A 27,098-nucleotide genomic window follows, 5' to 3' on the forward strand; every position below is an offset into this window, starting at 1 on the left:
TCCCCCGTTGTTCCGATATCGCCGTCCCGTTCTCCGGTCCCGGGCCCCTTCCGCTTCCTGTGTGTCGGTGACTCATAGTGCGCTCAGCCTATCAGCGGCCGCAGCAATGTCCCGTCGCGGCCACTGATAGGCTGAGCGCACTATGAGTCACCGACACACAGGAAGCGGAAGAGACCGGGACCGGAGAACGGGACGGCGATATCGGAACAACGGGGGATCGTAGGCAGGTAAGTGACAGTTTATTTTCTGTTTTTTTACAGCCCGGGCACAGCGGGGGTTAAAACTTTTAGGTCAGAGAACTCCTTTAATAACTACAGTATATTCACATCAAGCTGATGATTTTTTTTACTCATGTATCTAAAAAGCTATTAAAAAAAATACAGGTAGCAGTGTTGTTATGAAAATGAGGTTGATTTGAAAATGTACAATTCTTATATGGTTCTTATGCAGCACTTACAGTACTTGTTTTTGTTTTTTATATGCACAGTTGTTTTTGATCCCTATAAAGAATTGTTTTCAGTCCTTCTTTCTCTATTCTGTCATATAATGTCTCCAAATGTCCTTGTAGTTTACAAAGTTCTCAGTCTTTTCCTTAACAGTTATTTATTTTGAGATTTAGCAAGAACATTTCTTCAGAGTTTACACTGATTTTCCACATCCTGCGCTGATTTCACCTCCAGATTTGGTACCTCCGAGGCTTGACTCTGCTACAAAGTAAAACATTTTATCATTATTATCAGTTGGGAAAATACTAGCAGTGCAGACATGATTCATATTCAGAATTAGTTTGTATATTTGGATTTGTTTAGTTTATTCGTACTTCTGAATCGATTAGTTTTTTTGGAATCTATTTTGGAAGATTGGCTATATTTATTTTAACGTGTCAATTCACTATTTCGGGACATTATTAATGCATTGTGTTTGGGTTGGAAGGAGGTGGATTCATCAAAATCATAACAAATGGAACAAAATTAATTTTGGATTCATTCATTATGTTATGATTTAGAGATTCTGATAGATTCACCTCCATCCAACCCAAACACAATAAGTAGAAAACATCATCTTATTTCACTTTTATACCTTACTGCATTTATTACAATATGTTCCCATTTCATACGTAGTGCATTCTTATATTAATGAAAAATGGTAATGCAAAATAAAAATTAAATTGTTCCAAATCTATTCAGGTCGTTTATTATGTTGTTATGTTATTTCGGATCAGAAATAAACAAATGAATTAGTTGTTTCATTATAATGTATTTTGTAGTGGTTGAATAGTAATGGAAATTTAGTCCTAATTTTGATTAGTAACAAATCAAATCACACATGTCTTGCAGAAGGAAGGATTGTGATGACTGAATGGGTGTGGCTCATGAAGATTATAAAAGAGCAGAGGGATTTTGGAAAAACATATTTTACAGTGGAATTACTGATTTCGTCAATAGTGAAAATATACTGAATCGGAGGCTCAATTTGGCTTTATGAGCTGTTTAGGCAAAATTTGTTTTAACAAAAAAAAATATTAATTATTTTAATTTAGAAAGTGTTGGTTTTCTTGTAGATGTGGTGGAGGCTGGGACTGAAAGCCAGACGGGCTGCATTTAGGATAGTTCAGTTGATTCAATTTAGTACTCTTTGGGCCATATCCACAAAAGAGATACTCCGGCGTAAGCCGTCGTATCTCTGGTTCTAACTTTGGAACTGATCCTCAGAAGCAGTTTTCCTAAGTTAGGCAGAAGATCCGACATCTGTAAGGGACTTACACTGCCGGATCTTAGGATGCAGTACCGCATCCGCCACTGGGGGCATTTCGAGTCGAAATGCCTCTGCTAGTATGCAAATTAGCACTTAGGGCGATCCTCAAAGCTTTTGTGCTTAGTTTTTTCAACGTAAGTGTTAGTTTACCTGGTGTAAAACTAGGGCTGCTTTTACAAAGTGTAAAGTTAGTCACACCTTGTAAAGGCCCATTCAAGCGACGGCATTTGGTATGCATTCCCGAGGGAGAACTCCACGGCAATTTGTAAAATCCAAACCGGCATGGGTTCCCCCCCAGGAGCATACCAGGCCCGTAGGTCTGTTATGGGTTGTAAGGAGACCCCCCTACGCCGAAAAATTGACGTAGGGGGTCCCCCTACAATCCATACCAGACCCGTATCCAAAGCACGCTACCCGGCCGGTCAGGAATGGGAGTGGGGACGAGCGAGCGTCCCCCCCCCTCCTGAGCCGTGCCAGGCCGCATGCCCTCAACATGGGGGGGTTGGGTGTTCTGGGGCAGGGGGGCGCACTGCGGGCCCCCCCACCCCAGAGCACCCTGTCCCCATGTTGATGAGGACAGGACCTCTTCCCGACAACCCTTGCCGTTGGTTGTCGGGGTATGCGGGCGGGGGCTTATCGGAATCTGGGAGTCCCCTTTAATAAGGGGGCCCCCAGATACCGGCCCCCCACCCTAAGTGAATGGATATGGGGTACATCGTACCCCTATCCATTCACCTGTAGGCAAAAAGTAAAATGTAGTAAACACACAACACAAGGCTTTTTAAAATAATTTATTATTCTGCTCCGGATGCCCCCCCTGTCTTCGTTATTAGCTCAATTACCAGGGGGGGCTTCTTCTTCCACTCTCCGGGGGTCTTCTTCCACTCTCCGGGGGTCTTCTCCGCTCTCCGGGGGGGGGCTTCTCCGGACTCCGGGGGGCTTCTTCCATCTTCTCCCCTCTTCCGCTGTTGACTCGGCGAACCCCGGTTCTTCTGCAGCTCTCCGGTGCCTTCTTCTTCAGCGCTGGCTGCCTGCTATGTTTGTGTGTTAGCTCGATTTCAAACAGGCAGCCGGCGCGGTCTTCTGTGACGTCATCTTCTCTTCTGTTCTTCTCCCCTCTTCCGATGTTGACTCGTCGCCTGTTGTCGCTGTAATGATGGAAGCGCGCCTTGCATCACATTTATATAGGCATCACCGTCCCATCATGCTCCGGCAGGTACCCACGTGGTGGGTGCCTACCCACGTGCACCCACCACGTGGGTACCTACCGGAGCATGATGGGACGGTGATGCCTATATAAATGTGATGCAAGGCGCGCTGCCTGTTTGAAATCGAGCTAACACACAAACATAGCAGGCAGCCAGCGCTGAAGAAGAAGGCACCGGAGAGCTGCAGAAGAACCGGGGTTCGCCGAGTCAACAGCGGAAGAGGGGAGAAGATGGAAGAAGCCCCCCGGAGTCCGGAGAAGCCCCCTCCCGGAGAGCGGAAGAAGAAACCCCCCCCGGAGAGCGGAGAAGACCCCCGGAGAGTGGAAGAAGACCCCCGGAGAGTGGAAGAAGAAGCCCCCCCTGGTAATTGAGCTAATAACGAAGACAGGGGGGGCAGCCGGAGCAGAATAATAAATTATTTTAAAAAGCCTTGTGTTGTGTGTTTACTACATTTTACTTTTTGCCTACAGGTGAATGGATAGGGGTACGATGTACCCCATATCCATTCACTTAGGGTGGGGGGCCGGTATCTGGGGGCCCCCTTTTTTAAAGGGGACTCCCAGATTCCGATAAGCCCCCGCCCGCATACCCCGACAACCAACGGCAAGGGTTGTCGGGAAGAGGTCCTGTCCTCATCAACATGGGGACAGGGTGCTCTGGGGTGGGGGGGCCCGCAGTGCGCCCCCCTGCCCCAGAGCACCCAACCCCCCCATGTTGAGGGCATGCGGCCTGGCACGGCTCAGGAGGGGGGGGACGTTTGCTCGTCCCCACTCCCATTCCTGACCGGCCGGGTAGCGTGCTTTGGATACGGGTCTGGTATGGATTGTAGGGGGACCCCCTACGTCGATTTTTCGGCGTAGGGGGGTCTCCTTACAACCCATAACAGACCTAAGGGCCTGGTATGCTCCTGGGGGGGGAACCCATGCCGGTTTTTTCGTTGAAAATTGGCATGGAGTTCTCCCTCTCAGGAATGCATGCTGAGCGACGCTGTCATTTTTTTTTAAATTATTTGTTTTCCCGGCGCGTCTTTTTTTCACCCGTCGCAACTTTAGTGTCCCGTCGCAATCCACAAAGCCGCCCGGCGTCAATTACGTTCGCGCGATGCACGTCGGGAAAATGACGTCACACGCATGCGCAGTACGGCCGGCGCGGGAGCGCGCCTCATTTAAATTGTAAACGCCCCCCGGAGAGGAGGAACGCCTTACGACGGCGGCACTTAACTTACACGGCTTGAAATTTTTACGTAAGTGCTTTGTGGATCAGGCACTTAGGTAAAAACTTTAAGTCAGTGTAACTTAACTGCTGAAAGTTAAGTTACGCCGCCTGGCTGAGGATTTGGCCCTTTGTGTTTGCGATTTATTTTCTTTTTTCTGTATTTGATCTTTATTGGTTCACTAGGTTTTTAATATTTGTGTTTTCTTTTTTGAAGCTAATGGGGGGAACAATAAAAGATTCAGAATAGTTAAAAATAAATTCTTTAACCGCTTGCACACTTTTACCCCCTTCCTGCCCTGGCCAATTTTTAGCTTTCAGTGCTGTCGCACTTTGAATGACAATGGCGTGGTCATACAATACTATGCCCATATGAAATTTTTATAATTTTTTTCCACACAAATAGAGCTTTCTTTTGGTGGTGTTTAATCTCCACTGGATTTAATTTTTTTGCTAAATATAGGAAAAAAGATGGTCAATTTTGAAAAAAAAAAACATTTACATATTTACAAACAGGTAATTTCTCTCCTTCACTGATGTGCGCTGATGTGGCTGCACTGATGGGCACCAATAGGCTGCATTTATGGACACTGATGAGGTGGCACTGGTGGGCACTGATGAGGAGGCACTGGTGGGCACTGATGAGGAGGCACTGATGAGGCTGCACTTTTAGGTGGCACTGATGGGCACTGACAGGCAGCACTGAGGGGCAATGATTGGCAGCACTGGTGGGCACTGATAGGCAGCACTGGTGGGCACTGTTGGGACTGCACTGATGATTAGGACACTGATAATCAGTGCCCTTATTATTAATGTAGATAGCCATTTAACCAAAGCCGGTTATCAGCTCTCCTCACGCTGTCAGCGCGAGGAAAGGAATGCCGATAACTGGATTGTGTTTATATCGTGATCGGCTGTCATTGGACACAGCTGATCACATGGTAAATGGCCGCTGTGATTGGCTGCATCCTAAGGATGCAGCAATCACGGAGTGTGCCGCCAGCACGCTACAGGGTGAGCGGAAGAAGCGCGATCACAGTAGGACATCCATGGACGCCCTCCGGTCAAAGTAAGCCTGCGCTGTAGCTGTGTTTCAGCAATAGTGTGGGCAGGAACTGGTTAACCCTCAGGAACCAGTTAAAACCCACTGCACCATCAAAAACTACCAAGAACGCCTTCTTTTTGTCTTCCCTATGAAATGAATCCAGTGCATTTGGCAAGTATGGCAAAGTTTTGTGGAAATCACCTGATTTCAGAAAAATGGGAATAATGTTTTGTTCCTCACTAATGAAGGTCTTTTGAAAGATGACAGTGCATTTGGAGAAAATAATCATTAGGGTGCTTTTAAAGTGTATGTGAACTTCTCTAATTTGCTCAGTTTTGGTCTTTAAAGTATAACATTGAAAGCATTTTGTTACATCTGTTAAATAAGTGCAAAAAAGTACTTGTTGATCCATCAGAAATCATATAAGTTCTGCACAGTTCATAGTCTGCAGTCTTATTATGGACAGGGTCGAGGGGGAGGTATTCTTTAGTCCTAACGCCCTTTCTGTCCTACGGTAGCAATGATTCTTCTCCATGGATTCAGTACACTGAGTAACCGTTGTCTCCTTAGGACAGGAACTGATAGGATAACCAGGTAAAAATAAGGGGTATAAAAGCCTAACAAAGAAATTGAATGCAGCTACCTCATCTATGGACTGGTAAGCTTTAATATTTAATAGTTTTGTTCTTGGGTTTATCATATCTCTATTAGAGTCCGTTTGCATTTTTTGTAGTGTATGCTGAACACTGTAAAACATATGAAGGTCAGAACTTACAGACTTTACAGTCATGGGCACCATACTGCCAGACGTGGCTTCTGAGTCTGACTTCTTGGACTGGAATCTTCGGAATACACTTCTATACTCTTCTCTTACCTGGACATGTAACAAGGAAACTGTTATTTAGCAGAGATCTATAGAATAACACCATTGTCATAAAGTTTAGTAAATGAATGAATGTGACATGACCTGGTGGTTGAGCAGGCAGTGTACACAAAAGATGTACAATCCCTGGAGGCTGTTGCAGATGGTGAAGATGTAGGACATGACCAGGGAGCCCGACCCAAACTGGAAGATTCCAATAATCCAGGTACAGCCCAATATGAACAGCTGGGATAAGGCCTTAAATGTCAGAAGACTGTGGGGGAAAAGGTTCAAAATAATGTACATAAGTTATAACCACAATGCAAATGGGTCTCAAATTAAAGCTCATCTCCGTCCAAAATTATTATTTTCTAAATAGAGGGGCGAGGGTTTAGATAGAACCAGTAATTTTTTATTGCTGTATGTGTCAATAATTTCTTCTCACTTATAGTCCCTGTGGCATCCTCTTATTTCCCATGAGAGGCACAGACAGCAATAACAATTTGAGGTTCTAATCCTTTTACAGCCTGTTTAAAACTTTGCATGCAATTAGGTTTTAAATTCAATATTTGACTATTTACTTTCCAAGCTCAGATGCTTTCCATTCTTTCAGCTTTAGATGAGATAATATCTGTATAAAAGGAGGATGGGACATACTGTAAGCAACTTTATGTTCAACGTAAATCCCACCTGATGATAAAGCTGCAGAAATACAGAGCCTTGTTAATAATTCTTCCGAATACATTTTAAATTCCAATACCCCCACTGTCACCAGAATGTAACTATTCTTGCCTCAACCTTCACATTTTGCAGCTGGACAAAAATCTAAGTGCCAGCAGAATGACAATGATTGTCACTGGGGTCGGTTAACTATGTTCATTTTATTATTTGTTTGCCCTAGCCATATCTATTCTCTATGTGTAAGTGTGGATCTTGAGGAAAAAAGTTATGTGAACTGCATTGAGCCTATACACTTATCAAACATAATGATCGGCTGATATTGTAAAAATATGTAGAGATATGGCATTGGATGTATATTTTGTTTTTAATATAACATTTTAACATTGTAATAAAAGAAAAATAGTTTTTACTATATGTTTGTACATTATTGTATCTCCCAGTCTTCCGCGTTACCCTGGGTGTTGTTGTCCCATGGGGTGGATGGACCCCTGTTGTTTTTATTTTGTCACTAATGTATGTGTGTGTTTATAGGATTATCAGATCTTAAGGCATCCCCAATAAAGCTCTTACTAGAAGGAACAGTTTTTTTAACCAAATAAAAGGGGTAGCCATGGGCGCGGGGTATGCACCTAGTGTTGCCAACATTTTCTTAAATATCTGGGAACAAGAAACTATGGGCCAGATTCAGGTACATTTGCAGTGGTCTAACGTATCCCATTTACGTTACACCGCCATAAAGTTTTCAGCGCAAGTGCTTGATTCACAAAGCACTTGCCTGTAAACTTGCGGCGGCGTAGCGTAAATGCGTCCGGCGCAAGCCCGCCTAATTCAAATGAGGCGTGTATCATTTAAATTAGGCGCGTTCCCGCACCGAACGTACTGTGCATGCTCCGTTTTGTAATTTCCCGCCGTGCTTTGCGCGAAATGACGTCGCACCGACGTAATCTTTTGAACGGCGATGTGCGTTACGTCCTTTCCTATTCACGGACGACTTATTCGACGCGGGAACGACGGCCATACTTTACCATGGGCAGTCTAAACATAAGCCATGAAAAAGCAGCCGTAACTATACGCCGGAAAAAGCCGACTAGCGACGACGTAAGAGAACGCGCGTACCTTCATGGATCGCCGTAAACAGCTAATTAGCATACCCAATGCGGAAAACAACGCAAACTCCACCCAGCGGGCGCCGAAGTATTACACCTACGATCCGAAGGCGTACAAAGCCGTATGCCTGTCGGATCAAAGCCTAAAGCCGTCGTATCTTGGTTTGAGGATTCAAACTAAAGATACGACGCGGCAAATTTGAAAATACGCCGGAGTATCAGTAGATACGCTGGCGTATTTCGACTGTGAATCTGGCCCTATATATTCAGAAGAATGGTCAAACCCCAAATTTTATCCGATGAAGCTAACTTTCATCAGTCTTGCCTACACACCATCGGTTAAAAATCCTATTGTGTCCAACGAGGTGACGTAAAACACTACAACGTGCTGAGAAAAATTAAGTTCAATGTTTCCGAGCATGCGTCAACTTGATTCTGAGCATGCGTGGATCTTTGACCGATGGATTTCCCCACAGACGATCGTTTTTTTCTATCGGTTTTTTAACCATAACAAAATTTTATTACAGGTTCTATTTTTTTTCACTGATGGATAAAAAATCGGTTCGTCCGATGAAAATGGTCCATCGGTCCATTTTCATCAGACGAACTGATCGTGTGTACAGGGCTTTACAGTAAAGAATTCTCTACGCAGTTTAAGGTTAAACCACTTTTCTTCTAATTTTAGTGAATGGCCACGTGTCTTAATAAATTCCCTTTCGCGGAAAAGTTTTTTCCCTATTGTGGGGTCACCAGCATGGTATTTGTACATTGAAATCATATCCCCTCTCAAGCGTCTCTTCTTCAGAGAGAATAAGTTCAGTGCTCGTAACCTTTCCTCATAAGTAATGTCCTCCAGTCCCTTTATTCATTTTGTTGCCCTTCTCTGGACTCTCTCCAGTTCCAGCACATCCTCCCTGAGCACTGGTGCCCAGAACTAGATGACATATTCCAGGTGCAGCCGGACCAGAGTTGTGTAGAGTGGGAGAATTATCGTTTTATCTCTGAAGTTAATTCCCTTTTTAATGCATGCCAATATTCTGTTTGATTTGCTTGCAGCTGCTTGACATTGCATGCCATTGCTGAGCATGTCATCTACTAGGACCCCAGGCCCTTTTCCATCCTAGATTCTCCCAGAGGTCCTCCCCCCAATGAGTAGATTGCATTCATATTTTTGCCACCCATTGCATTATTTTACATTTTTCTACATTAAACCTCATTTGCCATGTAGTTGCCCACACCAATAATTTGTTCAGATCTTCTTGCAAGGTTTCCACATCTTGCGGAGAAGTTATTGCCCTGCTTAGCTTAGTATCATCCGCAAATACAGAAATGTAGCTATTTATCCCATCCTCCAGGTCGTTTATGACTAAATTAAATAGGATATGTCCCTGGACAGAACCCTGGAGGACCCCACTTTCAACCCCGGACCATTCCGAGTACTCCACATTTATCACTACCCTCTGAACTCGCCCTTGTAGCCAGTTTTCAATCCATGTACTCACCTTATGGTCCATGCCAACGAACCTTACTTTGGACAGTAAACATTTATGGGGAACTGTATCAAATGCTCTTGCAAAATCCAGATACACCAAGTCTACGGCCTTCTTTTATCTAGATGGCAGCTCACCTCCTCATAGAAGGTTAATAGATTGGTTTGGCAAGAACGATTCTTCATGAATCCATGCTGATTACTGCTAATGATACCGTTGTCATTACTAAAATCTTGAATTGTCCCTTATCATCCCCTCCAATAGCTTGCATACAATTGATGTTAGGCTAACTGGTCTGTAATTCCCAGGGATGTATCTTGGCCTTTTTTTAAATATAGGAGCTACATTGGCTTTTCTCCAATCAGCTGGTACCATTCCAGTCAGTAGACTGTTTGTAACAATTAGGAACAATGGTCTGGCAATTACTTGACTGGGTTCCTTAACCCCCCTGACGGTAAACACGAGCGTGACTCGGGGTTGGTTTTTCATGTTAGGATCGGCAAACCCGAGTCACGCTCGGGCTGGACGGGCTTACCTTTCGCTGGATCCACAGGCTTGGTTTACTCACCTTGTCCCTGGATCCAGCGATGCCACCCGCTGTGTGAGCGAGCGGGACCTCCTCGCTCGATTCACAGTGTCTGTGTGCCGCCGATCTCCGTTCCCTGCGACGTTACGACGCACGGGGGCGGAGAACGGCGCCAAATTCAAAAAAGTAAACAAACACATTACATACAGTATACTGTAATCTTATAGATTACAGTACTGTATGTAAAAAATACACACCCCCCTTGTCCCTAGTGGTCTGCCCAGTGTCCTACATGTACTTTTATATAATAAAAAATGTCATTTCTGCCTAAAAACTGTAGATTGTCCAAAAGTGTCCCTTTATGTCAAAAATGGTTTTAGATCAGCTAGAAAACAGCGATAATAAATTATAATCACTTGCAGAAATGTGCGATAGCGATTTGCGGGGAAATTCGTCATAAAAAAAATAAAATAATGACAGCGACAATTCTGCAACTGCAAATTTCAGTGATTTTGAGTTGATTACATTATTGAATAATTTTTATTATAATTATATTATTATTTGTTATAATTATTTATTATATTATAATTTATAATTTTGTTTTAAAAAAAAAATCATACCCGGGATGCCTACAAGACTCTTGCTTGGTCAGATTTAAGTGAGTTATTTCTAAAAATTACAGGCCTACAGTATAAAACGCCAATTTCCTTGCAAAATAAATGTACCGCTTTTGGTACGTAATTCCAGACAGAATCATACCGCCAGGGAGGTTAAGGACCCTCGGATACAAGCCATCTGGTCTTGGTTACTTATTAATGTTAAGTTTTTCAATTCTATTTCTAATTCTGTCTTCTGTTAGCCATGAGGGTGCTTCCTGTGACGTGTCATGGGGATAAACATTGCAGTTTTGGTTACTGAAGCCCACCGATTCCCTTGTGAAGAACAAATTCAATACCTTCTCCATCTCTCCATCCTTAGTAATCAGATTCTCTTCATCATTATTTATGGGACCAATATGATCTGACCTCCCTTTCTTACTATTTATGTACTTAAAGAATTGTTATTCATTTTTTTTTACTCTCCTCCGCTATTCGCCTTTTGTGTTCTATCTTAGCTGCCCCGATTATACCCTTATATTTATTGTTGCTTTCTTTGTAAAGTTGGAATGCTGATGATGATCCCTCAGCCTTGTATTTTTTGAAGGCCTTCTCCGTTGCATTTATATGCATTCTTACATTGAAGTTAAGCCACCCAGGACTTTTATTAGCTATTTTAATTTATTTCCCACTGGGATGCACTGGCTAATACCCTTATTTAATATGCTCTAAAGCATACCCATTTTTCCTCCATGTTCTTTATTCCTAAGATTTTATCCCATTTAGTAACTTCTAGCAAGGATCGTAGTTTAGGTAAAACCTACTATCAATTAATAGGGCTCCCTTTATACTTATTATTTACTTTTTATTTACTGGCACTAGTGAGAATCCTGAAGACACTGTACATGTGAGGTCAGCTCAGATATTGACTTCACAGGGGCTGAGGATCTGTGTCAATACAACCTCTCCAATCTTTAATGATCTGTATACCTGTGTTATCATCAAGTGCAATAAAATTTCCTGTGTTTAATTTGCCTCAACAGTCTCTCTAATGGGTCCCCTACCACCCACATGGGCTGCCATGACAACAGTTATGCCACTGTTAACTCTTTTAACTTTATGAAATAAAGTTATTAAAAGTAATGAGGGTATGGAATGTACAATATCACAAAGCAGTAAATCTAATTTTAGTTTGGAGATACCAGAAAAAAGTTGCTGCTGTGTGTTGCTACACTTTCCCCTTACTAGTATTTCCCCTTACTAAAAAAAAAAAAAAAACTATATATTCCATACCTACCGGGTGTGTTTTAAAGTTGAAATATTTTTATTGAGAGATGCCAGCTTCTTCTTGAGGAGCACAAATGTAAGAACCAAGAGGATGAAATTTATCTAAGGAAACACATTTAGAGAAAAAAAAAAGTTGGCCAAACACTTGTTTACATTGGTCAGATCATCTTCTAAAAAATCTTCTATCTAGATGAAACTTAAACTGACCATACATACACTGATTGAAATGTTACCAATTCAACAGGAACTTTACGAATTTCGTTCAGAGGGTGGACTCTCGTGCCTGACAAATGTCGTTTCTTTAATCAACTTCTTTATTGATCAGCAACGGCAGTCAATCAGCCAATCTCCAGAGGGGGAATTTCTCCATCCACCTAATGCTGGCTATACACTAGTAGATTTTCAACATTTTCAATGAACATGTGCACCAATGTTGTCTGAAATAACCTCAACATTTTGTTTGCTTTTAACATTTGATTCTGGAATATATATAATTTCCCAAACAAAATTCACATACACTGTTAGAAATTTTGTGTTTGAGAACATTTTTCCAACCTGCTCCTTCAAATTTTTCCATCACTGCAGTTAAAAACAAACATTGACGTGACCCCACTCGCAATTAGGAACATGAATGAATGTTCTTAAAACAAATTTTAAACAAAATTTGACTAGTGTATAGCCAGCTTTACAGTGTATGGCATCTCTACTATTTGTATCCCGAAAGCATGCTGGCGTGTTTTTTTAGATCATAAATCCTCCCCCTTGTGCTGACACTTATCTGGGGAAGATAACTGCCCACTGATTAAAACACTCCAACTTGGCTGATACCTCACAGGAGATATACATAGGCTGCTGTAAATCCATAGATACAAACAGTTTTTTTAGTTGTTGCGTTAAGGACAACCACCAAGTGTGTAGAACAGCCCAAAATGAAACTAGCTATAGTTATATACTCACAGTAATAAACAGACAAACTGGACCAAGGAAACTCCAGATGAGATCTTTTTTAAGCCAACAACTAGAGGGAACACATAAGTATAGTTTCAGGTCACTATATTTAAATCTGTATTTTTTTTTATACATGTTTACAAGGAGGAGAATCTCAAAAAGCTGATCATGAAAAACAGAATCTCTGGAATGTCAATCATTGAATACAGAAAAATATCAGGTAATCAGGGAAAAAAAGAATTTCAGGGAAGGTTCTTGAAGAAAGATTGAAGGTATTTAGAAAGCATAATAGCTTAACAGAAGGGACAACTTAGGAAGCATAGTTGGTACAGAGGAGAATATCAGGAAGGTAAAATAATGGAGAGAGGAGAAGTTAATGAAGGTTTATTAGCAGAGAGAGGAGAACCTTCAAAAGAATTACTGAAAGAAGAGAATTCATTAGTGGGGAGAGGACAATTTTGGGAAAAGTCAATGGTAGAGTGGAACAATCTTAAGAAGGGTAATTGGTAAAGAGAGCAGAATGTTAGGAAGAGTAAATGATGGAGCAGTGAGAATTTTAGGAATGGTAACAGTGCAGAGGATGGTAACAGGCACAACTGAGGAAGGAATAAAGATTGTTCCAACAGTGGGATAAACAATCAGTGAAGAGAAGGAGGACTGCAGAGAAGATCAAAAGATATACTCTGGAAGGATGAATTGGAAAGTTTTCAGAAATGGAATAAGGGATTAGTCTTTTCTATGCTGACATACACAACTTACTATTTTTCTGTTCCATATGAACCGGGTCGCATTGCTGCAGAAATAATAATGATGATGACAGGAATTCCAAATCCAGCTATACAAACGTATGGGAAAAGCTGGCGTTGAGATGTCATGTAATTCATGGCCTGCAGGTTTCGGACTGTCATGAAGAGTAGGGCGCTCTCCAGAGACATCCAGCAGAAGGCACAGAGGAAGGAGAACTGGAGGAGACCCGCAATCACCGCACAAAGGACCTGAGACGCATGAAGCAATAGTAGAGACACAGAGAATAAGGGCACAGTCCCTTTGTGTAGACTAATTTTCATGCATAAAATGTTACCAGGAATCTGATTATAACAATTTGCAACTCCAAAATCTCAAATTATCCGATTAATCATTTTAGATCATAATACGAGTAGATAAATGTGGCCTACCCTACTAGCATCCATGAAATATGAGAACTTTGTTAGCTTTTATTCAAAGCTCACCACCAGCCAGTTAAAAAATAAAACACAAACTAATGCAGCTCTATATATACTGTAATATACTGTATACAGTACTTTTATATACTGCACATTCCGAACAGTCCCTGCCCTCAAGGAGTTTACAATCTATCTCACATACATATACATACCAAGAACACTTCAGACAGGAGCCCAATAACCTACCAGCATGTTGTTGAAGTTTGGGAGGAAGCTACTCAAGAAAAGTGAGAACATGCAAACTCCATACACATAGCATCCTGGCCAGCATTTTGAAGCAAAGACCCCAATGATGCAAGTTAAAAGTGCTAGCCACTGAGGCACTGTGCTCCCTATTATTAACAATATAATGTATCCGAACTTGAGATCATCCCTATGTAATAGCGATAAGGAGAGGTGTTCTATTATCCTGTGGAAAAATTCCTGTTGATCCTGCTAGAAATGTAATGCCTTTGTAATTTTCTGTGCATGGAAAGAACTGACTGAAATCTCACGCAATGTTATTGCCTTTCCAGCTATAGTAGGTGAACAACATAACTCCTCTTCCATATGCAATAGAAATATAGACAAGAGAAGGTTTTTGAAGTCCAAATCAGGAGAGAAGCCTAGGGTGACAAAGCTGTTATTTTGAGAATAATCTCAAAAGTAGATATGGCTCCCAATCAAGATTTCTGGAAGTCCTTAGTTAACTCGAGACTTCCACTTTGTAAAGCTACCTATACTTCTATAGGCTGTCCAAAGAGATTTACTAGAGTGTGAGATATATGGCTCAATTTAATTTGTGCTGTTGTGGCTTGTGACATGAATAGTTCTGACCACTGATTGCCAATTCATAGTGTACATGGGGAGGGTTTCCTCCTAGCAGAAGATGCATACACCGCCATGCATGCGATGAGATTAGTAAACCAAGACATGTCTAACTTAATTTCTTCAATCTCAACTCAATACTATTAGCCTGATTTATTATAATCTTGCTTATGTTGCTTATGTTGATCTCCTTGTGGGAATTGCATTCAAAATTGAAAGGACGGACAGGCGCTTGCCCCCACATCAAACCCACCATGGCCTTAAAACATAACTTTAATTAAATTATACATCAATAAAATAAGATAAATTATATAAACTGAAGTCTATCAATTTCTAATGTGTATGTGACCTCACTCATAGAGAAGTGTCAGTGACGTGTAGGGACTCAAAATCCCATATTTATGAAATGATCATATGACCATATACTGACTACCCCAGTTACCTCTGGGGTTGGTGATTACAAAATCCACTGAAGAAGAGTATTTTTTCCACCTAGTGATCACAAAAAACTTTACTTCCCACTAACCTGGAGAGTATATATGTCAGATAAATAATTTCATCAATATGGGCTTTGACTCCCTACACTAACACTTCCCTATGAGGGAGCTCATATACACATGGGAATTTGATAGACTTCAATTTATACAGTATAATTCACCTTATTCATTTATGTAAAATGTAATAAAAGTTATGTAGGTAGGTCCTGTAGGTTTGATGCGCGGACAAGCGCATCCATGTCTTTTCGATTTTACCTTCATTTCTTGGCTCATTTATTTCTGGTGGTCTTGAGTGTACACTTTATTATGTATTACTATTAAGTTACCTTGCTTTTTGGTTTGTTTTCTTTTTTTGTATTGCACATTAAACCAATGAATGCCCAACTGGCTCTATTTTGTACAGCCAAATACTAAAACTCTAATGGGAAAAAAACAACTATAAATTGGTATAGACCATTTTTACAATCTGAAACTAATAGTATATATTTAACTGTCTACACTGGTATTGCCTATATGACACACTGTAAGGTCAACAATTCATATGCATGTGAAAGATTGCATAATGCTTCATATACGGTACTTGAAATTAAACAACTACAAAAAAAATGATCAGTAGACCAAGAGAGAGAGGCAGTTGAAGTTGAAATGTAGGAACCTCCCAAATGGTCAGTGAAACCAACCATAACATTAAAGCAGAATATATAAGGGAAAATATATATTATACGGAAGCTTAGGTGGGTGCAGAGCCAAGCTTTACTCTTATGCCTCGTACACACAACCGTTTTTCTCATCAGGAAAAAAAAACGAAGTTGCATACACACGTTCGGGCCAAATACCTCCCGTCCAAAGCGAGGTGACGTACAACACGTACGACAGCACTATAAAGGGGAAGTTCCATTCAAACAGCGCCACCCTTTGGGCTGCTTTTGCTGATCCTCGTGTTAGTTAAAGTTTTGTGAGAGACGATTTGCGCTTTTCAGTCTTCGTGCTTTTCAGTCCGTTACAGCGTGACGAATGTGCTATCTCCATTATGAATGCTAGTTTTACCAAAAAGAGTGCTCCTGTCTCATACTTGATTCTTAGCATGCGCGTTTTTTTTCCCCTCGGAAAAGCAAACACACGACCAGTTTTCTGGACGGGAAAAAGTCCGCCGGGAATCCCGACGGGAAAAAAGAAAGCTGGTTCTCTTTTTTTTCGGCAGTTTTCTCGTCTGAAAAACTGCGATGGAGCATACACGCGGCCGGTTTTCCCGGCCAAAAGCTCTCATGGCAGTTTTCCCGACGAGAAAACCGGTTGTGTGTACAAGGCAATACAGTAAAAGATTTACATATACATTTAGTTGCCCATATCTTCAGTTCTACTAATTGTTTTGGTATGTGGTTTACACTGAAGGTCGCCTATGCTTATTCAATTGCCCATAGGGTCTATTGCTCAAGTTTATGAAGTTAAGTAGTAGAAATCACACATTTACCTGATTCCCAGTCTGATGCAAGCCAAACAAAGCAAGTAGTTGTCCAAGGAAGAGGCACCCACACAGAGCTGTCAGGACGGAGGTGTGAGCGTTCTTTATAGACCGACAAAGGATGAATGTGAGGAATGATATCCAGAGACAGACAAGAGACACACTCAAGCCGATGCGAGAGATCAGAACTAAGCCATAATCCTCCTGTAGATGAGATAATTTAAACTTTCAAAGGGTTGTCCACCTGGTAGAGGATTTTAATATTTCTGGCTCATATGTATCAAAAGTACAACTGCTACTTAGAAAGAATTAGGTTGATTTACTAAAGAAGATGAGAATCTTCACACAACAAATAGTGTGACTATTCATTTCAATTATACAATCATGTGAAAAGCAAACTCTATTTAATTGAATTTATCTGCACATCACTGGGTATCGGATGTGAACAGGACTTTGCATTTCATATGATTGGATAACTGAAGTGAATTTGTTGTTAACGCAATTTTTTGTTAATTTCTAATTAAGTAAATCAGCCCCAATATATTGTATTTTCAATATTTTTAGATACAAAAATAAAATTGATCAGTTTAATGTAGATTATATTTTCAAGCTATGTTAATGATTTAAAAAACTTTGGGCCAGATTCACAAAGCAGATACGACGGCGTATCTCCTGATTCATAGAATCAGTTACGCATAGATAGCCATAAGATCCGACAGGTGTAATAGTTTTACACTGTCGGATCTTAGGATGCAGTACTTTTTTGGCGTTGCAATTCACAAAACGTCGACGCGTCGTAATTTCGTGCAAAGCACGTCGGGAAATTTGCGACGGGAGCATGCGCAGTACGTCCAGCGCGGGAGCGCGTCTAATTTAAATGGTACCAGCCCCATTTGAATTGGCCCGCCTTGCGCCGGATGGATTTACGATACACCGCCGCAAATTTCCAGGTAAGTGCTTTGTGGATCGGGCACTTAGACAGAAAATTTGCGGTGGTGTAACGTAAATCGGTTACGTTACGCTGCGCCTGCTGTACGTGAATCTGGCCCTTTGTTCCTAGGTATATATTTTTAAATAATACATGAACAGTTGTACATGGGAGCAGCCATTTCTTACCATTACATACCGAGGCTATGCTTCCTACTTTGCAGTGCTACACAATGATTGTGCTTTACTGCTCTTTCTCACTGTGGGGTTGATTTGCTAAAACTGGAAAGTGTAAAATCTGGTGCAACTCTTAATTGTAGCCAATCATCTTCTAACTTCAGTTTATTCAATTAAGCTTTGACAAAAAAAAATCTGAAAGCGGATTAGTTTCTATACAGAACTGCACCAGATTTTGCAGTTCTAGTAAATTAACCCCAGTGTGTCAGCTGATCCATTGAAAACAAAGTGCTCCCTGTCTAAGCCTAAGTTTAGCTCAAATCAAAAACATAAAAATCAACACAGAGGACATACATTAATTTACTGTTAGTATAACATGTCCCTTGTGCTGATTCTTCTTTTTAGGAGAATTCTTCCTCTGTCCCAATCTCCCAACCTCCACCACTGCCATAATCTTCAGGTGCATTGGTGGTTTATACAACTGTCAGGATCTCTATTGAAAAGAGCTTAACTATTCCTGCCAGATCCGTCATTCAAAAAAGCCATACTAAATCTTCTATGAATGACACAGTATCACTGAATGGAGGGGGGCAAGCTATCAATCATCTGCCTGTCCCTCATTCAGAGATCCAAATTGTTATGTTTTTGATTTGAGCTAATCCTAGGCTTTACGAATAAAGGCAGAGGGATTGCAAACTTGGCGTTTATCCATTATTAGCTAATCTACAAATGTATATTCATATTTAACTAGAATAATATAAAAACTGGTTATTTACCAAAGGCTCCATTTTAGCCAAAGAGCCTGGGGGGTTGTTCTTACAAGAGAACCTGCCATTTTGCTCTGATAGGGTAAAATGACAAAATCTCACCAATATTTCACATTCCTTATATAACAACATCACAATTTATATCACCTGGATGTCACCGGGTGCCATAAGGACAGCAAAGGTGGACAGGTGGTTGCAGACACAGAGAGTGTTGTTCACTCTGTCAGACTTCTTTGTCTCACATCCTCGGCTTGACCAAGTCTTCAGCTCCGTGTCCAGGAACACACATTGTAAAATAAAAGAAGGTGGAACAATCTATTGGGGAAAATATAGTAGGTATATTATGTAGATATTTAAAGGTAATGCCTGCTTTACTTTTACACCTATCTAAATTACATACCTTAAAACAAAATACCAACAATTCCAATGAGTGATGATGGCATTGTTTGTTTACCTGTCTATTCTTAGCTACATGCTATTGTCAATGATCAATAACCCAAACTCAAAATATGGGCACAACTGAATAAATCAGAGGAGTGACTTTTCACCCTCCGTCGCTGTCCTGCTCTTTTGAGCTCCTCTGCAGTTTCAGTCGGAGAGTGAGGGATAACCCAAAGGCAAACAGCTTTTGCTCTGCTCTTTAGAAAGTCCATAATGCTGTATAATCAATATTATTGGTGCACCTTATATTGGTTATAAAAAAATGTAATTAAATAAACAGTCAAAAAAACGTAATAGTCAAAAAACGATCAAAGATAAACTTCACCTCAAACTTGTATAGTTTCCCATCAAAGATAACCCTGAAGCCTAACTACAAATGTAGTTTTTTTTTTAGTTTTTAATAGAGGAGGGAAATGAGACATCCTGTCTGCCTGGTGAGATTTTCCCTCATCTCTCATCCCTGTCAAGCCCATCAAAGAAATGGTGGAGTATGGTGATCAACGAGATAGAAAATCACAGACAGAAAAAGAAAGATTGTCAAAAGTTCCCACTCTACTAAAATGTTTTTATTTTTGTCGGTGTCCTCATTACAAAAATGTCTCACCAATTCGTGTACTGACAGGATCTTCTTTAAGAAATACAATTTGCTAAGGGACAGAGGATTACTAAGGAGGATCTGGGCTGCTCTGTGCAAATCCACTGCACAGAGCAGGCAAGTATAACATGTTTGTTATTTTAAGGGAAAAAATGAGACTTTACAATAACTTTAAATGAAGGGACATATTTATTAAGCTAAAAGCAAAACTCCAACTTTAGCTCTTTCAAATATATATTTATATTTTTTAAAGCTGTTGTTAACATAAAAACACTCTAATACCCCACACTGGCAAAATGTTTGGGCTTTCAAAGGCTGAATACACACTGTTGTTGGTAAATGACCATAAAATGTACTTTGCAAAGAGCTATTAGGACTATCTGGGATTGACAGTTTGAGGACTTTGAATCTTGCGCAAATACCGTACAAGATACAATGACCGCCATTGTATTCTCTAGGGTCTCTGCTAAAAAAAAACGTATATAATGTTTGGGGGTTCTATGTAATTTTCTAGCAAAAAAAATATGATTTTTACATGTGGGAGCGAAGTGCCAGAATTGGCCTGGTGGGCAAGTAGTTAATTACCAATGAGTTACAAAGTTAAGACTGGCCATACATTATACAATTTTCTTGTACAATTTTCCTTTAGGCTTACCAAAGCCATATAATATGAGGCGACACCTAAACACTCAATTTGTATGCAATCAGGAGGGTCCTTGCAGTACATAGTTGAAGATAAATATAAAAGGAAATAGAATACGAAAGTTTTATAATGTATGGGCAGCCTAAGTATTACAAAATAGAGTGGAAATATACAAGGCTAATTTATCAAAGAGACTAGTAAGGAAATAATGGAATTTGTTTAACAAAGGCAAATGAGCTTTACTTTGTAGACATGTGCATTCGTTTTCGTTAGAATGCATTTTCGTCCGAAAATCTGTTTTTTTCGTTATCGTTTTAACAAACGATCGGCGGCTCTCCTGACAGGGGGGGTTCGCGCTGATTGTTTATCAGCGCAGCCCCCCCTCGGATCGCCACACTGGACCACCAGGGAAGCCCACCCTGGACCACCAGGGTGGGTCAAACAAAAAAAAAAAGCATTGAAAAAAAAAAAAAAAAGTCTTAGAAAAAAAAAGCTTTTTTTTAAAAAAAAAAAAGATGCCAATCAGTGCCCACAAATGGGCACTGACTGGCAAATCAGTGCTGCCCCACAATGTCCATCCGTGCCACCCCAAGTGTCCATCAGTGCCACCCCACAGTGTCCATCAGTGCCACCCCACAGTGCCCATCCATGCCCAGTGCCCACCTATCAGTGCCCATCTGTGCCACCCATAAGTATCCATCAGTGCCACCCATAAGTGCCGCCCATGAGTGCCCATCTGTGCCGCCTATGAGTGCCCAGTGCCGCCCATGAGTGCCCATCAGTGCCGCCTATGTGTGCCCATCAGTGCTGCCTATGTGTGCCCATCAGTGCCGCCTATGTGTGCCCATCAGTGCCGCCTATGTGTGCCCATCAGTGCCGCCTATGTGTGCCCATCAGTGCCACATACCAGCGCCGCCAATCAGTGCCACCTCATCTGTGCCTGTCAGTACTACCTCATCGATGTCCATCAGTGCCATCTCATCAGTGCCCATCAGTGCCGCCATATCAGTGCCCGTAATTGAAAGAGAAAACTTACTTATTTACAAAAAAATTAACAGAAAAAAATAAAAACGTAATTTTTTTTCAACATTTTCAGTCTTTTTTTAGTTGTTGCGCAAAAAAAAAAAAAATCGCAGAGGTGATCAAATACCACCAAAAGAAAGCTCTATTTGTGGGGAAAAAAGGACGCCAATTTTGTTTGGGAGCCACGTCGCACGACCGCGCAGATGCCATTCAAAGTGCGACAGTGCTGAAAGCTGAAAATTGGCTTGGGCGGGAAGGTGCGTAAGTGCCTGGTATGGAAGTGGTTATACCACCAAAACAAACTTACGACACCACCAAATATTTTACACTAAAACTCCATAATGGTTCTATTGTTTTCTAGCTACAATGATATCTGCATGTATACTTGTAGACCCAGATGGCGGTGCTCCAATAGGTCAGAGGATACATGATATGGAACAAATATATACATTTTCAATTTGTTGCCTTTTTTGTACTGACCTTTAGTTGCTTCAGGTAGAAGACCACCGGGGGTTCCAGATATGCTGTATTGGGACTAGTGATGGCTCCACTTATAATGGGGGAATTGATCTCCACTCTATCTTTATTGTCACTTTCATCTAATTTCCCAAGAAGGCTGGCGTTCAACTTAGATTCCAATCCTTTATAGGAAATGAAGATTGCTCCATCTAGGAAGAAATATGTACATGCGATAAAGATGGAATATTTAGCCTGTACACTACAACACAAACGTGTATCTTTTTGTAGAGTAATACCACTACACTTAAGTCCTTTTTGAACAATATTTAATACATATAAACATTTTTACAATGTAAGCCAACTTTATACAATGTGAGACAAATTGGGCAGCCTATGCAAAATGACACCTCAATGCTCAAAAATGTCAGTCATGCTACATTTTTTGCAGTGTACTGCAATGCACACTGAAGAGAAAATGGGAGTAAAATAAGCACTCTTATTGGTGTCAGTGGCAGTAAATAGTAACCCCTAGCATTGGTGTCGGTGGTTGCTATCAAAACCCCCAATGCCGGTGTCATTGATTGAATAAGTGACTTGTATAGGAAAGATAAGGAGGGGAATATACTTAAAACACAGAGGCCCAGATTCTCAAAGGACTTACGACGGCGTAGCGCCATGTACGCCGTCGTAAGTCCGAATGAGAGCCATCGTATCTATGCGGCTGATTCTTAGAATCAGTTACGCATAAATTCGGCTAAGATACGAGCGGCATAAGTCTCTTACACCGTCGTATCTTAATGTGCATATTTATGCTGGCCGCTAGGTGGCGCTTCCGTAGATTTCCGCGTTGAATATGCTAATGAGCTAGATACGTCGATTCACGAATGTACGTGCGCCCGGCGTATCAAGATACGTTGTTTACGTAAGACATACGCCGGCGTAAAGTTACCCTGCATCAGATAACCCCCTCTGGAAAGTGCTTTCCCAAGGGGGTTACCTTGCGAGCGCGCTCCCGTGTCCAGCATTCGGCATCCATAGCTGCCGACTGCAGGACTCGGCGGCGCCCGCATCATTGGATTTGATTGGCAGCAGCGGGAGCCAATGGCTGTGCTGCTATCAATCTATCCATTGAAGAACCAAGAACCTGTGGAGAGAGTGATGGCGGGATCACACCTACGGAAATTCCGGGCTCAGGTAAGTAAAACAGGGGGGGGGGGGGGCGAACACTGAAGGTGTTTTTTCACCTTAATGCATAGGATGCATTAAGGTGAAAAAACATGAAGGTTTACAACCCCTTTAACAAGTTAGAAACTGATTGGGTACTATACACCACTGCACCAGATTCTGTGTGCTTCAGTCTCAGTAGTTCTCTCCCTGTGTGTTCATTGGTGTGTGAATCACTACACTGAAAGATCATATGTGCATATTACTAGAAAAAGTTTATGGACATTTTGTTATCGGTGAACATTTGACACAGGTGTGCATATACACTATATTACCAAAAGTATTGTGATGCCTGCCTTTACACACACATGAACTTTAATAGCATCCCAGCCTTAGTCTTAGGGTTCAATATTGAGTTGGCCCACCCCACCCCCACTCTTCTGGGAAGGCTGTCCACAAGGTTTAGGAGTGTGTCTATGGGGATGTTTGACCATTTTTCCAGAAGCACATTTGTGAGGCTCGCAGTCACTGCTCTAATTCACCCCAAAAGTGTTCTATCGGGTTGAGGTCAGGACTCTGCAGTCCAGTCAAGTTCCTCCACCCCAAACTTGCTTATCCATGTCTTTATGGACCTTGCTTTGTGCACTGGTGCGCAGTCATGTTGGAACAAGAAGGGGCCATCCCCAATTTGTTCCCATAAAGTCGAGACCCTGAAATTGTCCAAAATGTCTTGGTATGCTGATACCTAAAGAGTTTGCTTCACAGGAACCAAGGGGCCAAGCCCAACCCCTGAAAAACAACCCCACATCAAAAAAGGGATTTTTAATACAGCTTACCTGTAAAATCCTTTTCTTGGAGTACATCACGGGACACAGAGCGGCATATTCATTACTAGTGGGTTATATGGAGTACCTTCAGGTGATGGACACTGGCAATCTCAAACAGGAAGTGCCCCTCCCTATATAACCCCCTCCCATAGGAGGAGTACCTCAGTTTTGTAGCAAGCAGTATGCCTCCCAAAATGGTCCCCATAAGAGGGGTGGGAGCTCTGTGTCCCGTGATGTACTCCAAGAAAAGGATTTTACAGGTAAGCTGTATTAAAAATCCCTTTTTCTTTCTCGTACATCACGGGACACAGAGCGGCATATTCATTACTAGTGGGATGTCCCAAAGCAATGCTTACAATGAGGGGAGGGAGACATCTTCCCAAGACAAAAGGATTTAATTTAGAGATATACTCAAATCATAATAAATCCAACTTAGTTGAGAAAAATAAATTTAAATTTTTAAATTTTACTCAAAAGGGAGCCCCCGGAATCCGAGGGTCTCAAACTGCAGCCCGCAGCACTGCCTGCCCAAAGGCTGCATCAGTATTCCTTCTTACGTCCAACTGGTAGAACCTTGTAAACGTGTGGACAGAAGACCAGGTTGCCGCCTTGCAAACTTGAGCCATAGAGATCTGGTGGTGTGCTGCCCAGGAGGCGCCCATGGCCCTAGTAGAATGAGCCTTTAATGATAACGGAGGAGGCAACCCCTTCAAGCCGTAGGCCTGAGTGATTAACTGTTTAATCCACCTCGCGATGGTGGATTTTTCAGTTGCCTGCCCCTTCTTGGGCCCATCCGGTAAAATGAACAACACATCTGTTTTCCGGATCTTCTCTGTAGCTTTAAGATAGGCCTTCATGGCCCTGACAATATCCAAGGTATGCAGCAACCCTTCCTTTCTGGAAGTAGGTTTAGGAAAGAAGGATGGTAATACCAAATCCTGGTTTAGATGAAAACTGGATATAACCTTTGGTAGGAAGGAAGGATGAGGGCGGAGAACGACCTTGTCCTTATGCAAAATAAGATATGGTTCCTTACAGGATAAGGCTGCCAGTTCCGATACTCTTCTGGCGGAAACTATGGCGACCAAAAATACTAACTTCCTTGTCAGTAAAACCAAAGGAATTTCAGCCAACGGCTCAAAAGGTTGTTTCTGTAAACTTGACAGAACAAGATTTAAATCCCACGGACAAAGCGGGGATTTAACTGGAGGATTAATACGCAAGACCCCTTGAATGAAGGTCTTAACCAGCGAGTGGGTGGCCAGCGGCCGCTGAAACCATACTGACAAAGCTGAAATCTGTCCTTTGATTGTGCTTAATGCCAGTCCTTTATCCACTCCGAGCTGGAGAAAACTTAATACCCTATCGATGGTAAACTTACGAGAAAGCCATAACTTGGACTCACACCAGCCTGCATAGGCCTTCCAGACCCTGTAATAAATCACCCTAGAGACCGGTTTCCTGGCTCTGATTAGGGTAGAGATTACTTTCTGAGACAGACCTCTACCCCTGAGAATCAGGGATTCAGCCTCCAGGCCGTCAACTTTAGATGCCGTAAGGCAGGGTGGAGGATCGGACCTTGCGATAGCAGTACTGGCCGTAGAGGAAGAGTCCAAGGGTCTCCCACTACCATCCTTAGGATTAGTGAATACCATGCCCTTCTGGGCCATGCTGGAGCTACCAGGAAGACTGGTATGTGCTCCACCCTGATCCTGAGCAGCAGGCAGGGTAGTAACTGGAGCGGGGAAAATGCATAAAGAAGTTTGAACTGATGCCAAGGGCAAACTAACGCATCGGTTCCGCAGGCCCTGGGATCCCTTGTGCGGGACATGAACCTGTCTAGCTTCTTGTTCAGTCTCGATGCCATGATATCCACGTCCGGCACTCCCCATTTCTGGCAGAGTGTCTGAAAGACCTGTGGATGCAGAGACCACTCCCCCGGCAACAGAGTCTGGCGACTTAAGAAGTCTGCCTGTAGGTTGTCGACTCCGGGAATGAATATAGCCGATATGCAGGGCACATGGGCTTCTGCCCACAAGAAAATCAAGCTCACTTCTCTCTGAGCGGCTTGACTCTTGGTTCCCCCTTGGTGATTTATATATATATGCCACCGCCGTGGCATTGTCCGATTGTATTTTCACCGGGAACCCTTGTAGTTTGGACGTCCCAGCCCTGAGGGCTAGTCGAGCAGCTCTGAGCTCCAAGATATTGATGGGCAACTGCTTCTCTGCCGCTGCCCAAGAGCCCTGGCGAGTGCAACCATCCAAAATTGCTCCCCAGCCCATCAGGCTGGCGTCTGTGGTTACTATCTTCCAGGTCACAGGACTGAAAGTCTTTCCCTTCAGGAGATTCTGAGGGTTTAACCACCAAGCTAGACTTTGCCGCACTCTTGGTGAGAGTGGCCAAGGAATTTCTAAGGCCTGAGGCCTCTTGCTCCAGGCTGACAGGATGGCTGCCTGCAGGATGCGAGTGTGGCTCTGAGCGTACGGAACCGCCTCGAATGTGGCCACCATCTTGCCTAGTAGCCGCATACATAGGCGAACAGTTGGCCTTCTCTTGCTTAGAACCATTTGTATTAGCTCTTTGATGGCCTTTAATAGGGGTAGAAACACCCTCTGTTCTGTATCCAATCTCATGCCGAGATAATCCAGCTGCCTTGTGGGCAGGAATGCTGACCTGTCTCGATTTAGGACCCAGCCGAACCTCTCGAGGTACTGAACCGTGAGGGCCACTGCTCTTTCCAGGCCAGGAGACGAATGGTCTACGACCAAGAGGTCGTCCAGGTAAGCCAGGACCGTGACCCCCTGGATCCTTAGATTGGCTAGGATTGGGGCTAGGACCTTCGTGAATACCCGGGGGCCGTAGCCAACCCGAAGGGGAGCGCCACAAATTGGAAATGACGCTGAGCCACCGAGAAGCATAGAAATACTTGATGTGGCTGAAAAATTGGCACATAAAGGTAAGCATCCTTTATGTCTATGGACGCCATGAAGTCGTCCTTCTGGAGCACGGCGACAGCTGACCGAATAGTTTCCATCCGGAATGAGCGGACCTTTAGATACGCATTTACTCCCTTTAAGTCCAAAATTGGCCTGACATCGCCGTTGGGCTTTGGGATGATAAACAGGTTGGAGTAGAACCCCAATCCCTGTTCCCGGACTGGTACTTCTACTATCACCTTCTGGCATAGCAGATGATTCAATGCCGCCATCAATGCGGCTCCTTTCACAGGGTCGCCTGGTACTCTTGACTCCTGGTAATGAGGAGGAGGGAATTTTAGAAATTCTAGCTTGTAGCCCGTGGTCACGGAAGACCGTACCCAGCAGTCGGGAATGGTGGCCTCCCAAACCTCTGCAGAGAGACGCAGCCT

The 27,098-nt window shown here is 42.5% G+C and overlaps 1 protein-coding gene across 1 annotated transcript in view; it reads right to left on the bottom strand.

Annotated features, from left to right (window-relative positions):
* Positions 1-298: 298 nt before the first annotated feature.
* Positions 299-27,098, bottom strand: part of LOC120933245 (adhesion G protein-coupled receptor E3-like) — a 79,027-nt gene continuing 52,227 nt past the window's right edge. The window contains exons 10-18 of the mRNA XM_040346347.1: positions 21,759-21,946; positions 18,724-18,891; positions 16,715-16,909; positions 13,476-13,711; positions 12,726-12,786; positions 11,779-11,870; positions 6,188-6,356; positions 5,996-6,094; positions 299-707 (exon numbers count right to left, since the gene is read on the bottom strand). Of these exons, the coding sequence (XP_040202281.1) occupies positions 633-707; positions 5,996-6,094; positions 6,188-6,356; positions 11,779-11,870; positions 12,726-12,786; positions 13,476-13,711; positions 16,715-16,909; positions 18,724-18,891; positions 21,759-21,946 (1,283 nt within the window). The 3' untranslated portion in view covers positions 299-632. The remainder of the gene's footprint in view (positions 708-5,995; positions 6,095-6,187; positions 6,357-11,778; positions 11,871-12,725; positions 12,787-13,475; positions 13,712-16,714; positions 16,910-18,723; positions 18,892-21,758; positions 21,947-27,098) is intronic.

This window comes from Rana temporaria, chromosome 3 (genome assembly GCF_905171775.1).
Source record: "Rana temporaria chromosome 3, aRanTem1.1, whole genome shotgun sequence".
NCBI classification, from domain to species: Eukaryota; Metazoa; Chordata; class Amphibia; order Anura; family Ranidae; genus Rana; species Rana temporaria.